The sequence below is a fragment of the Corvus moneduloides genome, chromosome 2, assembly GCF_009650955.1.
Source record: "Corvus moneduloides isolate bCorMon1 chromosome 2, bCorMon1.pri, whole genome shotgun sequence".
Lineage (NCBI taxonomy): Eukaryota > Metazoa > Chordata > Aves > Passeriformes > Corvidae > Corvus > Corvus moneduloides.
The window spans coordinates 32,165,886-32,180,289 of record NC_045477.1 but is presented as its reverse complement, the minus strand read 5'-3'; the positions used below and the strand labels follow the sequence as shown (position 1 = coordinate 32,180,289).

Here is a 14,404-nt window from a genome sequence, read left to right as displayed (position 1 = left end):
TTAAAGAGCTCAGTTGTGTTCCTGGTTTTCAAGCAAATGCCACCAAACATAAAAGAACTTGACACTCAGTAGGCAGAATAATTAAGAGGAGCAGAGACCTTCAACAGCAGATGCCAGTGACAGGTGACATGTGCCAGTATCCTGGATGACTCATTGAAGAGGGCATAGTGCTGACACATCTCATGGCAGGTGAAGATAGCTTCCTGATAGCCATGGATGCCAGCGACATATTGATGCTTGTCCCATCAGATCCTTCTGCAAGCATTTGACAAAATGCTAAAATACAAACAATGTGTTTATATTGTATAGTGAGAATAAATGGCCACCACTACTGCGGCCTCTCTCGTAGCATTCATCAAATCATAGAATGGTTTGGATTGGCAGGGACCCTAAAGACCATCTAGTTCCTACCCACGCTGGGGGGGACACCTCTCACTAGACCAGGTTGCTCAAAGCCCATCCAGCCTGTCCTTGAACACTTTCAGGGATGGGGCAGCCACAATTTCTTCGGGAAACCTTTGCCAGTGCCTCACCACCCTCAGTAAATTCATTCGTGCAACAGTTACCTTGTGCTCCTCTTCGAGACTCGTGTTTCATGGTCCTGCAAAGATGAGTCCTTTCTTGGCATGAATTGAATGCAGGTATTAAAGTCTAGGACTAGAAGCAATCTTTTTGGTCATTCTGTCCTGTCATCCATTATCTCAGCAATCCTGCTACGTAATCCCCTCCAAAATTAATGAACTTCATCTTGAAAGCACCAAGTAATTTTTTTCCTCACTGCTCTAGAGGCTATTCTGAAACCACACTGCTCTGATGGTCAAATATCCAATCCAGGTCAAAGTGATGCCCTTCAGACAGGGTGATGCTGTGAAGAAGCGATGAAAACGCTGGTTTTACCTCCTGGCAATAACACACAGCTCCCATTCAGCTCAGTGATCTGAAACACCAGTTTTCTGACTCCTAATTGACTTTGAATCAACAGGTTGCAACCATGTCAGAATCTCTTCCTTTACCTTGGCTCAATGGAGAAGTTTGTTCTTTCTCTCAAACAATGACTTAGTCCTGAGGTTTTTCTGCCAGGCCAGATTATCTTCTGTGGATTTCCTTATAATCAAATCTGGTATGTTTTTCCACATATTACCTACCTCCATGGCTTCCAGCCCATGCAATACTTACAGTGCTGGCTGAAGGCCATGATTTTTGTTGCCAAAGCAATCAGAGGATTAGTCCCTGCTCTATGAAAATCTAGAATTTTTGATCTGTGAACTGCTGCATCTACACTTCACAGCAGAGCTCACAGTGGATGGAGACTGAGGGTAAGTGTTTCAAACAAGGGGATCTGGCTGCAAAACAGCATTTCAGAGGAACACAAGATCTGATCACTCCTCAAACATTCTCAAAGCTTTCTATCTGAAACAGAATTTCCATCATTTCTGTCACCAAGATGACAGCCAAAGAAACAGTCTAGTGAGCATTCAGCTCACTAATTTAATCTGCCTACAATATAAATGTTTTCTTTAGAGATATTTGCTGTAGTCTCCTTCTATAATCAAATGGGAGGAAAAGGTATTTCTAGCAGGATTCATATAATCTCTTGAGGATATGTGCTTTAGGGTGATACAAATTGCACTCTCAAAGTAGATTTCTCTCTCCACTGATTGGAATAGGTTCAGATACTTGCTTAGATGCACAGTGCGGATGTCTGCTTTTTGCCAAGTGATTGTTACCCTATGAGCAAAAGAAGCCAAACCAGAAGATCCTAATATTCATATATTTCAAGCAGAATTTTCACTTGCATAGGAAAAGATGTTACAGGCCTCTACATTCTTTTTCTATTTCTTTACAGTCTTTTAGTGTATTTAAGACACTCAAATATTATGCTGAGTGACATTCTGCCTCTGTAGGGTAGATGAGATTAATTACTTTATTAGTATCTGTGGAGCTATTGTAATTTATACTAGCACAAACGAGAGGTGAATAGAGCCCCTAACTTCTTATTCCTGCTTCAGTCATGACCTTTCTCTGTGACCTTGTGAGAATTGCATTATCTGTTAATTTTCTGATATGTAAAATTAGAGTGATCACACTCACAGACTGTTATGAGGTGTAATTAGAAAGTGTAAAGCACTATGAAATCCTCTGATGGAAGATGCAGAGGATAGCTAGCCTAGGATAAAGAGGATTAGAGGAGGTTGTGCTAACATAACAAATACTTCAGAAATTAAGCTTAGGGGGAGGTGAAACAGCACATATCTGCAGGGCAAGAAACGAGAATCAGCAGCCTGTAACTGCTGTCAGCAGACCTCAAATCCACTGACAGGAGTATGTCTACAAAGGAGGTTTGGACGATGAAATTAATCACTAGCAGAGTTCAGAATCAGGTGAAACACTGTATATTAGTAGGATTATCCTAGGGAAAACCCTTTCTCATTTATCCATCTGGAATTTGATTGACCTGATGGACCTTTCACAGCCTTTTTCATCGCCATTTTTGAAAGACTCATTGGTGTAACATTTTTACGTGCATAGCTTACCATTCATACCATGAGCAATAAAATCAAGTTTCTGGACATGCAAGACACGCAGTTATTAGAAAATCTTTTCATTTCAGCAGTTCACTGAATGCCATGCCCTTTTCCAGGAGTGAGCAGGGATTTCTGGATTGCATTGTGTGCCATTTGAAAGTGCCCTCCATGGAATGGTGCCAGTTCAAAGCTCTTGATAGCCAGGACTCCCACATGCCCAACCCTCCTCTCTTCCCTTTTGAATGCCATGAAATATATTGCTCCTCACGTCAGGCTGCCATCACCTTCTGACTGTCTTTCTTTGTTCCTCCCCAGGCATCACCGTGGACAAGTTTGGGCTGATTTACTTTGTGGATGGCACCATGATCAGGCGGATTGATCAGAATGGGATCATCTCAACTGTGTTGGGTTCCAATGACTTGACGTCTGCTCGGCCTCTCAGCTGTGACTCTGTTATGGACATTTCTCAGGTAAGACAGTGGTTTGGTTTTGTTTCTACAGAACACAAGCCTACGCCTTCACCCTATCTGCATGTCTGCAAGCTTCCCTAGAAGGTCTGACAAAGAGGTAAGGGCTCAAGGAGAGTTGCATTTCTACATAGTTTATGGTATAAAAATGACTGAATCAAAATTAAATACCCTATAAAGACAGAAGGAAACACGTGACTGCCCTAACTCATAGATTCCTGGGGTGTGAGATTTTTACACAAGTCCCAGACACAGAATTGATTTCTTTCAGAGCTCCCAGTCAGTGGAAAGACATTCCTGGGAAGGAAGGTTTTGTTAGGCTCATTTCTCACTATATGCCATGCTCCATTATAACGTTAGCTAATCACAGGTTTTTAAATTCTTTTCTTCCCCTCATCCTAATTTGGCCCAGCACAATTTTAGACCTGAATCAAATTAACATAGGAAAGACTGATTGGAGGATGTGGTGCCGAAATTAGCAACAGCAGGAAAACAAGAATCTTGAATTGCATCAGATTGCAAATTGGTTGCAGCTACCATCATGCTGGGCTTTTAAGTCCTGCTGCTTCAAGGTAGAGAGAAAAAGAAATCTCATTTTGATGATTGCTTTACTACTGGATGGTGCAGAAGAGAACTCTGTTACAGCCCAGCACTTAATTTTGTGTGACACTGGCCAACTCATCAAATTGTGCCAGTTTAGGACCTTTGAAAGGACCTTGTGTCCTTTGAAACCTTTGTGCCACTTGTTGTTTGCCTGACTGCAGGAATGTTGTCCTCTCCTGTGAAAACATAGATCATAGCTGGAGGCCTAAGTACTGTTATTCAGCCACAATAGATGTCAATGGGGTTTCCTTTTTGTAACTACCTAGATAATTTCCATGCTCCCATATGGAATCTGTTCTTGTTTTTTCCCTCTAATTTGAAAAGATTGTTCTTGCTTCCTTGCAACTGGCTCCCACTGTCTGTAATTTATGAACAAGCTGAAATTATGAGTTTAAAAGTTGTTCTTCCTTCTATAGAGGTGAAACTTCGATGGTTAAAGACCACCTTTTAGTATGTTTCTCATTTTACAGACATAGTTTCTTCTTTATGTGATTTTCACGGGCAGTTAGCAAAAGACCATTGTGTAATCAGGCTTTAAAAATTATTTACTTACAGGTTATGTAGCTCCTGTGTAAACCAATGTCATGTTCAAACATTTCTGAGATGAACATGTATCAGCTGAAGACTCTTTTTTTTCCTTTCATAAAATGACAGGAACCATTTTTAGATTAACCTGTACTGGGACTGGCAGATTAACCACTCCTGTTCTGGAGAAACACACTGAAGACAAGCTTAATTAAAAAATAAAAACCAGCTTGGGAAGAAGCTTTTCATCATTTACAGAGGATAGAATGGTCTTTTATGCCAGGTCCCTGAGGCTCCCTGGAACATGAGGACATGAAATATTTAGCTGCCACTGTTGACAAGGAGTGGTTTTTAAGAAATTGAAAATTCCCATGTCAGTTCAGAATAAACTCATCTCTTGATGCTAACTGAAGACTGCAGAGCTTAAAGACCACTGGAAGGGATGAAGGCATGAATTATTAAAGAGAAAACCACAGGCTATAATGTTTTACTACAAGAAGGGTTAAAATAGGCCAGAAGCTGAGAAAAGGAAGGAGATTTTGCAAACAGAGAACTAGAGTAGACAGAGCTCAGCATACTGCTTAGCCATGAAAATAAGCTTCACACACCCAGGCGTTAGAAGACACAATGAACTAAATACCTTAGATCTCATCTCTTAAAAAAAAAAATGCTGGAAAGGCATATAGAAGCATCAAAATAAAGCATGGCTGTAGCAGAGATGTTGAACTACAGGCCTTAAAAATAGGAATATCCAGTGTTCCTGTAGATCTTAGCTGGTCTCTTCTTATTCATAGTTTTAAATAAAATCACAGTGAAAGATGGTTTGCTGGACCTGAGCCTGCTGGCAGCCACTCGTCCTCCTTCCAGTAAGGTTACAAAATACTCATCCAAACTTAGTCACATCAGACAAATGAGAAGAAGCAGCAACTGAGATGGATGGTGGGAAAGGAAGGTTCGAAACAAAGAAACTATCCTGGAACTGATTGGTTCCCATCAACACAAGACAGATTTCTTTTTCTATATAAACCTGAAATAAAATAAAATAGTCCAAAAAAAGCAGAACTTTGAGTTCTTTACAAAAAAAAAAAGTCCTGAATTCTGTTGGTAAATGTTTCTTAGGTTTGGCAGCTGAAAGAGTAGACTCGCTTGAAAAGAGTGTATTGCAGAAGCAGAGCTAGAAATAAAGTCCTTTTAGTGCTCACTCACTTGCGGTGTTGCCAGTCACTGTTTTAGTGGATTATCAGTGTAGAACTGGGATGTGTCACCCCTGAACCCATTTTTTCCATTATGCTATAACAAAATCTGAAAATCCCTGTGAAGACACAAGTATTTTACTCCATGAATTGAAATGGCCTGGATTTCCTATTAATTGCTATTCTGCATTTTTGCAGCATAAAGCGGAAAACCATAGGTTATAACTTAGATATTCACACATGCTGGCACAGCTGCCAGTTTTGTGTCTGTCTCTCCTTGTCATTTACCCAGAGGAATTCAGCCACTTGTGTGAAAAATCCTTTAGTGAAAGAATCACTGTTTTGTGTGTCTGATTTCATAGCACTTCACACAGCAAAATTTGCAGTCCCGGGTCTCTGCTATGAGGTCCAGCTTCCACCAGTTCAAAAAGCACAGGAGAGGGAAAATCACAGAATGGTTTGCCTCTGTCCATCATCCTGTTCCCACCACTGTTCCAGTGCAGAGTTTGGATGTCCCTATGTGTTTACTTCATATGACCAGGAGCTAAGCCCCCTCGCTCACACCAGGTTATATCCTCTATGGCCACCCTATCAAGTAACAATTAGTTGTGGGTTTTTTTACCCATTCTCCCTTTAATCCATGTGGATTCCATCCTCATTGTGATTGATTTATAGGAGTCATGCAGTAGAAAAATGTCTTGCTATAAAAATTCCCTTGTGTTCTTTTAACATGAAGGTTCGTCTGGAATGGCCCACGGATCTAGCGGTGAATCCCATGGATAATTCGCTCTACGTGCTCGACAATAACGTTGTGCTGCAGATCTCCGAGAACCACCAAGTGCGCATTGTGGCAGGGAGGCCCATGCACTGCCAGGTGCCAGGCATGGATCACTTTCTCCTCAGCAAGGTGGCAATCCACGCCACGCTGGAGTCTGCCACCGCCCTGGCCGTGTCCCATAACGGGGTCCTGTACATCGCTGAGACCGACGAGAAGAAGATCAACCGCATCAGGCAGGTCACCACCAACGGGGAGATCTCCCTCGTCGCCGGCGCCCCGAGCAGCTGCGACTGCAAGAACGATGCCAACTGTGACTGCTTCTCGGGGGATGACGGCTACGCCAAGGACGCCAAGCTCAACGCGCCGTCCTCCCTCGCCGTGTGTGCAGATGGGGAACTGTACGTCGCTGACCTGGGGAATATCCGAATCCGCTTCATTCGGAAAAACAAACCGTTCCTCAACACACAGAATCTCTATGAGTTATCCTCACCCATAGACCAGGAGCTCTACTTGTTTGACACCAGTGGGAAGCACCTTTATACTCAGAGCCTTACCACTGGAGATTATCTTTACAATTTCACTTACTCTGGAGATGGAGATATAACCCTGATCACTGACAATAATGGCAACTTAGTCAATATCCGAAGAGATTCCACAGGGATGCCCCTCTGGCTGGTGGTGCCTGATGGCCAAGTCTACTGGGTGACAATTGGTACCAACAGTGCTCTCAAGAGTGTGACAACACAGGGGCATGAAGTAGCCATGATGACTTACCATGGCAACTCTGGTCTCCTTGCCACTAAAAGCAATGAAAATGGTTGGACAACATTTTATGAGTAAGTATATTCTGGATATTGGGCTGCTGACTTCATTCTGTGTTCTCTGAACTGTGCAAGGTTGGTAGAATTTAATTCCCTGACCAGAATTATTGTCCAAATAAAATGGCCAGGACAGGGAGTATTATATTTCACACAAACACTAGATACTTGCAGTAAGTGCATTTGAGCTTGAATAAGCTCCCTTTACCAAGTCAAGAGTCAGACAGAATTTCTGCTGAGTTTTTTTAAGTAATTTGGACACCTGGTTCTCCTTAACTGTAGTCAGGACTGGAGATTCAGGTTGCATGTCAGAGAATTTTTCTTGGCTTTGAGAGCCTTGGAAGTATGAAAGTTCCATCAGAGCCTCTTTTTTCACAGCTTTTCACCTACTTCCTATGCTGCAGTGTCTTCTTTGTGCCTGCTTGAAATGTCTGATGTAGAATGACAATTGGCAATGACTAATGAGAGTTAGCTCTGGAAACAATTCTGTAATTAATGGACTGCTCGATTCCTACTGTTGCAATTAACCTCACTAAGCTTTAAAAGTAGTCTTGGAACTGTTCAAGACTATCCTGCCCCAAAGATTTTTTTGAGCAGAGAGAAGACAGGATGCATTGAAAAACCCAGAGATGGCAGTATCCTGAATATTTGTACTTCTTTTCTGTACTACTGTTAGCAATTCTCTGCTTATAAATGTCATGAAGACAACACATTTCTGATATAAAAAGGAAAAAGATAGATAACTGAATGAAGAGTATCTAGAAGGATTCATCCTGCTGTTAAGAACCCTTTCCCCTCCTTCTTCCTTAATTTTTATTTACAAGTGTAACCTCTTTGGAATGCTCCCTTAAGTGCATCATTTCCTGTATGATTTGAATGGTTACGTGGAAGTGTTAAGCTGCCATGATAATAGACCCATTGTAAGAATCCAATTTGGCTAGAATAGACGGTTCCCAAGATGACAAGCAAAAAAGTTGTTTAAAAAAAAGGGATGCAGGGAAGGAAAGCTGGCTAAACCCGCATATCTGTGTGTTGGTATGTGGTTGCTTTGGTTCTCTCTTTAAAAATGTTCCAGGCCCAGTTTCAAATTTCTTTGCTTAATACTCACTGTTCCTGCTCCTGCCTTGAAAAGGACTGATGGAAACTCGTGATTAATCTTTTGAAATGTTATTAGTATTTCATCAATGTTCTGCTTGCAATTACTGTAGAAATACTCCTCAGTGAATCCAAGTTAATACTCTTCCATCTCTTACATTGAATTTGCTTGAGGAAGGCTTTAGGGAGGAAAAAGAGGGTGTTTCTCTCCACAGGAGTGGAAGCCAGCTATATTGTCAGGACCATTGTGCTAAATCAAGGAGGTATTTTCTTTTTGCAAAGAACCCAATAGTTCCTGTGCTTGAAAACAGATGCAGCCACAGACAGTGAAGCAAACTAAACATTACAGCTAATAATGTCAGATTTATACCTCAAACATAATCTTTTATTTTAAAGTGCAGCTGAAAATATAAAGATGAAACGAGACCAAGGCTCAAACCCAACTTGCTCTGTGGATATTTATAACAGTGATCCATTATTTCTTGCTGTCCAACAAAATAGAAAGCCATAATTCTGGTCCTTTTATGCACTTCAGAAGAGTCATAAGAAAGCTTTTTAGAGCTAAATGGAAGACAGTATTCTCCAGTGGCTGGACTATGGAAATCTTGACTAGAGCAAGTCAGCACTGTATGATAGCACAGCATCACTGAATATAGAATTGGGAATGTGCCTTCAGAGATACCTCATCCAAACCTGTGATCAGTTATCTCTATTTAACTGTTCCTGACAGTTTCTGATGCAACTTTATAAGACTACTGGTTAAAAGTCTACATCTGAATTAGTTACTTCAGCCTCCCTTTACAGGCAGGTGGAGAGAAACAGGCCCTTTCAGGCTGAGTTTCTTATGAGTTATGTCAGGTATTTGCTTTAGGATGAGGTGAGTTGTATTCTGAAAGTTTATCTCTGCAAAGGTAGGACAGAATGGTGAGTTCAGTTACAGATGTGTACATTGCTGATGTCTACAATTTGGTCAAATGGATCCTATCAGTCATCTGAGTTATTTATAAATATTGTTAGTGATAACAATGTATTTACCTATATTATTGTTACTGTTAGAAAGCTGTTTTTAATATGCATAGCCTAAATCTTCCGTGCTTGGAGACTATCCTTCTTCATGCAATCCTCGCCTTTCCTGTCCTGTCCTATCTTATCCTATCCTATCCTATCCTATCCTATCCTATCCTATCCTATCCTATCCTATCCTATCCACTAGGGACTTGGAAAGCAGATCAGTGAATTAGAGAGATTGATTCTGTCCAAGTTTTGCATGTGTAACCAGGGAAAGAATATAAAATCAGACTGATAAAATTAGAATATTAGAAAATAAGGATCAGATACTTAGATTGCTCGGTAAAGTAGGTTTCATTTAAACAAAATATGTTCTTGTACAGTCTTATGCCAGGGTACACAGGTAGGTGGGGTGAGCCTTGACTGTCAGAGTTGTAGCAAGGCATCAAGTCTTCAGTGCGATCCTCATATAGTTCCATAGCAAATCTGTCTAACTTGTTGCTTGGATGGACAAGCCAAAGGAATACATTTACTCATCATACTCTACTTGTAGTGGCTAGTAGGAAGCTGATTTTTTCCCTGTACAGCATTGATGTGACCAATATTGTCAGTTCCAATGCTTGCAGTTTATGGAGAACAGTGGAAATTGAAGGCTGGGCAGAAAAACTCTACAAAAAATGCATTCATAAGGAAAACTAGAAAGACTTGATCTGTTTATCTCAACATGAATGAGACTGGGAAGTGTCTAGATCACAACATGTCAGCCAAAGTTCTCACCTACAGAGGGCTTCTCAATCTAGCAGAGAAAGGCTTGAGAAGGGTAAGGGGCTGGGAAGCAAAGCCAGAGACATTCAAGTTGACAAGAAGGTGTGATTTTGTAAGGCTGAGGTGACCTGACTGGTAGAGTGACCAACCGTGAAAGCAGTATATTCTCCATTTCTTGGTATCTCAGATCAGGACTCTGATGCCTTTCCCAAAATATAATCTCACCAGGCAGAGGATTTGCATGACTCAAACACAAGCTGCAGGGGTGAGTGCAGCCTTAGCAGGATGAAGTCTAAATTCCTTGTTATCAAAGAAGCTGAAGAAGATGGTGTAAACCAAATAAAATCAACATTCACTACCTTCATGTTATTGGTTCCTCTATCAGAACATCAGGAAATGTACACTGGGAAAGTTTAAGTGATTTAGATAATTCTGGTGAACATGAGTAGCTGGAAGGTGCTCTGAGTAGTTTTCAGTCCTGAATGAGGGGAAAGGTGAAGTTAATATTTTTATTTTGCTCCTGGCCAAAGAAATAAAGGCATGAAATCTGACCCTGAGGAGAACCTTCAACACATAATAGTTGTTCGTGGGTCAGGGCAAGCTGGACACTGCTTCCTAAAACATTAAGAGTAAAGTAAATCCAGCTGGCAAGTTCACACTGCACCAGTGGCCCCATGAAGAACATCCTCAAAAGATTCACCTTCACCTGATTGTCTACAAAGGACCACAGACCAGAAACCGAACATGACAGAGCAATGATGTTGTGAGAGTAGCATCTAGTGAACACACTACATGTGTTCATCATGAAATCACAGAGTATGGCTTGAGTTGGAAGGGACCATAAAGAACATCTAGTTCCAGCCAACATAGCCAGGATCTCTGGTTCTCCTCCAGTTGCTATTCTTACCAGGGCATTTCTTAGCCTTTACCATAAGGCTGCAAAGAGGTCTGACCTGTGGGCGCATTGGTGTGACTCTGGAAAAGAGGGAAGGCGTCAGGATACACTGATGCAGTACTGGAGGTCTGTCTCCAGAGCACACCAGTGAATCCAGGTCCTCCAAGGCTTCATGATGGGCTGGCACATGGTCCCTTCATTTCTGTGGGGAAAGAGACCGGTGCTGGCTTCAGGCAGTGGCAGACTCGCTCACAGCACTTACAGCTCTTCCTTTCACACATCCTACACACAAGCCTGCTCTAACGATTCCGTTTTATCAGGTTTAGCTCTGAGTAAGAGTCAGTGTATAATGGCGTGCAGTTTCCCTTTTGTTTGGGAGTGAAACTTAGCTCCCTTGAGTAATTAGCCTGTCCCCAAAGGCCTGTCTATGACTACTTTGAGGGTTTTAGCATTATACAGACCTTTCCTGCCTCTGCAGTGGGATTGACGTGAGCTGTCAGTTAATGCAGTGCAGCTCAGCTTGTCCAGTAACTGGATTAAAGACTTTTCTTCCCATTGAACTAGTGATGGTGGCAGTGATAATCAGCAGCAAAGGAAGTTGATCTGGAAACTCAGCCAGGGAAATGACTTCTTGTTCAACTCCAGTCAAAGACAAAGGATGCTGTGTGACTACTTGCTGCTTTGTTGTTGCTGCTTTTTAACTTGACCTGAAAAAAATTGCTACCAGCCTTTACAAAGTTCCTTAGTAGTTGCTGTTTGTCTGCTTCACAATCTGGAAATTCTTATTAATGGATTTGTTTAAATCAAGAATATGGGAATTATCTTGATTAGTCACTGAGATGTTATCACGGTACATTAATTCAATTTCCCTCTGAGCCGAAGTCAAACCTTCTATGCATTATTTAGCCCAGATGAGGCTCTTTTGCTTAGGTCCTTTGTGTGTCCAATTAGTTTTGAAGGTCACCTCCTCCCATACAGACTCAAACGCTTACACATTGCTCCAGCCAAGCCCAGAAATTCAAAACCTTTTCACGGACTCCCCACGAAGTGGCTCATGGCTGCCTGGAGGGCAAAGGGTCTCATGGAGCCAGATCTTCAGATGAGTGGTAAGGGAAGCTTTGACCTTTAACTCTGGAGGCTGTTTTACAGAGAACCAAACTCTGCCAAACCTCACACACTGTAATGGGTGGAAGGTAGGAGCCAGCTGGACTGAGCATGCAGGAGGACCTTGAATGACTTCCCAGTGACCCCCAGGGCTCAGCAGAGGTCCCACCCCAGCACCAGGAGCTTTTGATGCCAAAGCCAATGCCCTGGTCTGTGTGATTGTGATTTATCAAGTCATACACAGAGTTTTACAGGATTTGATGTAGTAGTTCAGTGGTTCAAATGAGGGTCTTGTTCTACTCCTGCAGCAGACTGGATTATGAGAAACACCTTTGGCTTTTGTCCTCCCTCCTCTTTTAGCAAGATTTCTTGGTTCCACTTGTTCCATAATTTCTACATGATAAAATGATGAGATTCTCATCATTGTTCCTCTGACAAAGTTGCAGTGAAACTCCAGTAAGTGCTGTGATAAAATAGCAGCTCTCCAGTACCCTCACTAAGCTGTGAGGTCACATTTTGAGCCATTGGCCTGCCCTGAAATGAATGCCTGATAGCAAAGTTTAGTTGGGAACCGAGGGAATTACAAGTATCATAAAAGCTAGAAAGAGATCTTCCTCTTCTTTTTTGGGCAGTCAGAAAATTCAGCAGACTGTGACCACAACCTGGCCTTTGGTCATTAGGGAGAGGACTTGCCTTCATGCATTTTTGAGTATTACCAGTTTGTCTGTTATAGATTTATTTTTAATGTCGTGTTTAATGTTGTTTGAAAAATTGGGATGAGACGAGCTTGTTAAGAGGCGCTGGGTGCACGTTGGTATAATCACATGCAAAATATAGTTTGCAAGGTCCATTTAGACTCTTTGGTACTAAATGCAATATTATTATAGTGAATTTTTTCTGATCTATTTGACTTGTAGTTTTAAAAGGCTGATGAAATGTGATGAAGCTAAAATGAGGAAACACAGAGACTCAGGCAAGAAATTGATTTCTGAATAGATGGTACTTAGGATGCTCTTTAATTCCCAAGGTCCAGGTCTCTACACAATGGTAATGTGATAAATGAAAGCTCTGAATGTTTACAAGCCAACAATTAGACCTCATAAGCACCAAATACCATTTTAATTCTGTGCATTGAACCTTAGCTAAATACGTTTCCAATTGGGAATGGATGGCAACGGCTTCCTTTGCTGGCCTAATAATTGCCAGTGTAATTGTAAGTGCTGAGGCTTTGCAGCAGGTTTGAATGGGAGGCAGCAGCTGTGTTAGCAGGTGATGGATTCATTGCTCCGAGTGGCTGCTGTGTGCACTCCCATGCTTCAGTATTTCCTTAATGCTGGGGCTTTCAGAGCATTTGGAGAACACAGAAGTCTTAGGCTGTGATGAAAACTGGCCCAGCCCTAAATCCCGATGCTGTGGAAACAGGCTGGGCAGCTTAGCTGCAAAATGAGGTGACTAGGAGAGATTTATATTACTGTAAATACCAGGGCACACCTGCAGCTACGTAAGAGCCAGTTGCTTGGCCTTCCTCTCCAAGCTGAGGTGTGCCCTGTAAGGGCCTTTATAGGGCTGAAAGCAGAGGTGGAAGGAACTGACTCATTTAACTCGTTAAGCGTATTATCTGCTTGGGATGGGCAAGTCTTCACATCCCTGGGAGACTCTGGGTATGTGATAGATGACATCAGGTATGTGTTGTGTGAGCGAGATTGGGGAAAAGAGGGGAAATGCTCCAGTTCTGAGTAAAAACAGAAAAGAGAAAAGGAACTGCTTGTCAAGTGTGTTACGCTGTGTGTGTTCATACTAACAGGCTTCCCACACCTCTGTTTGCTTTGCCACCACAGGGCTACAAGGAGCTTTAGTCGGGATGTGAGCATTTTACACTTCATCTGCCACCGATTAAAAATAATAATAAAAATGGGAACGGTCTAATTATCCTACCTTCTTGCTTTTCTGCCTTTGTAAGGCAGGACCTCCTTGCAGCTGCAAAGCAGTGAGCTGTCACCCCCAAAGCCAGTCCTCGGCAGGTCCCTGTCTGCCTGCTAGGCAGGGAGAGGTGCAGCAGCTCTTGCACATGCAGAAAACACAGATGGTCCTAGTTCCTTCTGAAGGAGGTTAATGGGGTGACTAAGGATGTGCCAAAAGTCTAATATACTTGTACAGACATCTTAAACCAGTTCCAGCAGACCATTCCAGATTGTTTTGGCCCAAAAAGGAGCCTTGCTTCTCAGGATCCCATGTCCCAAATGGAAGTCCGTGCTCTTAGATTAAGTACTGTGAGTTTTGTACAGCTGTAAAAATGTAACTGTATAAATTAAGTGTATTGTACTTAGCCATTTTGACTTTACAAGAAAAATGTGTGCACAGAGGTCTAGGCATCATCACACTCTTTCATACTCTTTTTTCCCTGCCATTTTAACCTAATTTGCACATGCAGAGGTTACTGGCTGATTTCTCCAGTTGCATATTTGCAAATATTACTTGTATTTGCCCAGCAGAGGTGGAGAACCATTTGTAAGGGTGCTAGAAGCTTGAGGTCCAGGAATATTATAAAAATATTATTAAAAAGGCACTACATAAATACTATATAAAATAATATTTATTTTACACTACATGATATTATATAAAAAGGTG

General features: G+C 41.8%; 1 protein-coding gene across 5 annotated transcripts in view; it reads left to right on the top strand.

Moving 5' to 3' along the window:
- TENM4 (teneurin transmembrane protein 4) overlaps positions 1–14,404 on the top strand; it is a 1,563,960-nt gene that overhangs the window by 1,510,126 nt on the left and 39,430 nt on the right. For all 5 annotated transcript variants that reach the window (XM_032099028.1, XM_032099031.1, XM_032099030.1 and 2 more), the window contains 2 exons: positions 2,841–2,995; positions 6,050–6,927. In XM_032099028.1, the coding sequence (XP_031954919.1) occupies positions 2,841–2,995; positions 6,050–6,927 (1,033 nt within the window). The remainder of the gene's footprint in view (positions 1–2,840; positions 2,996–6,049; positions 6,928–14,404) is intronic.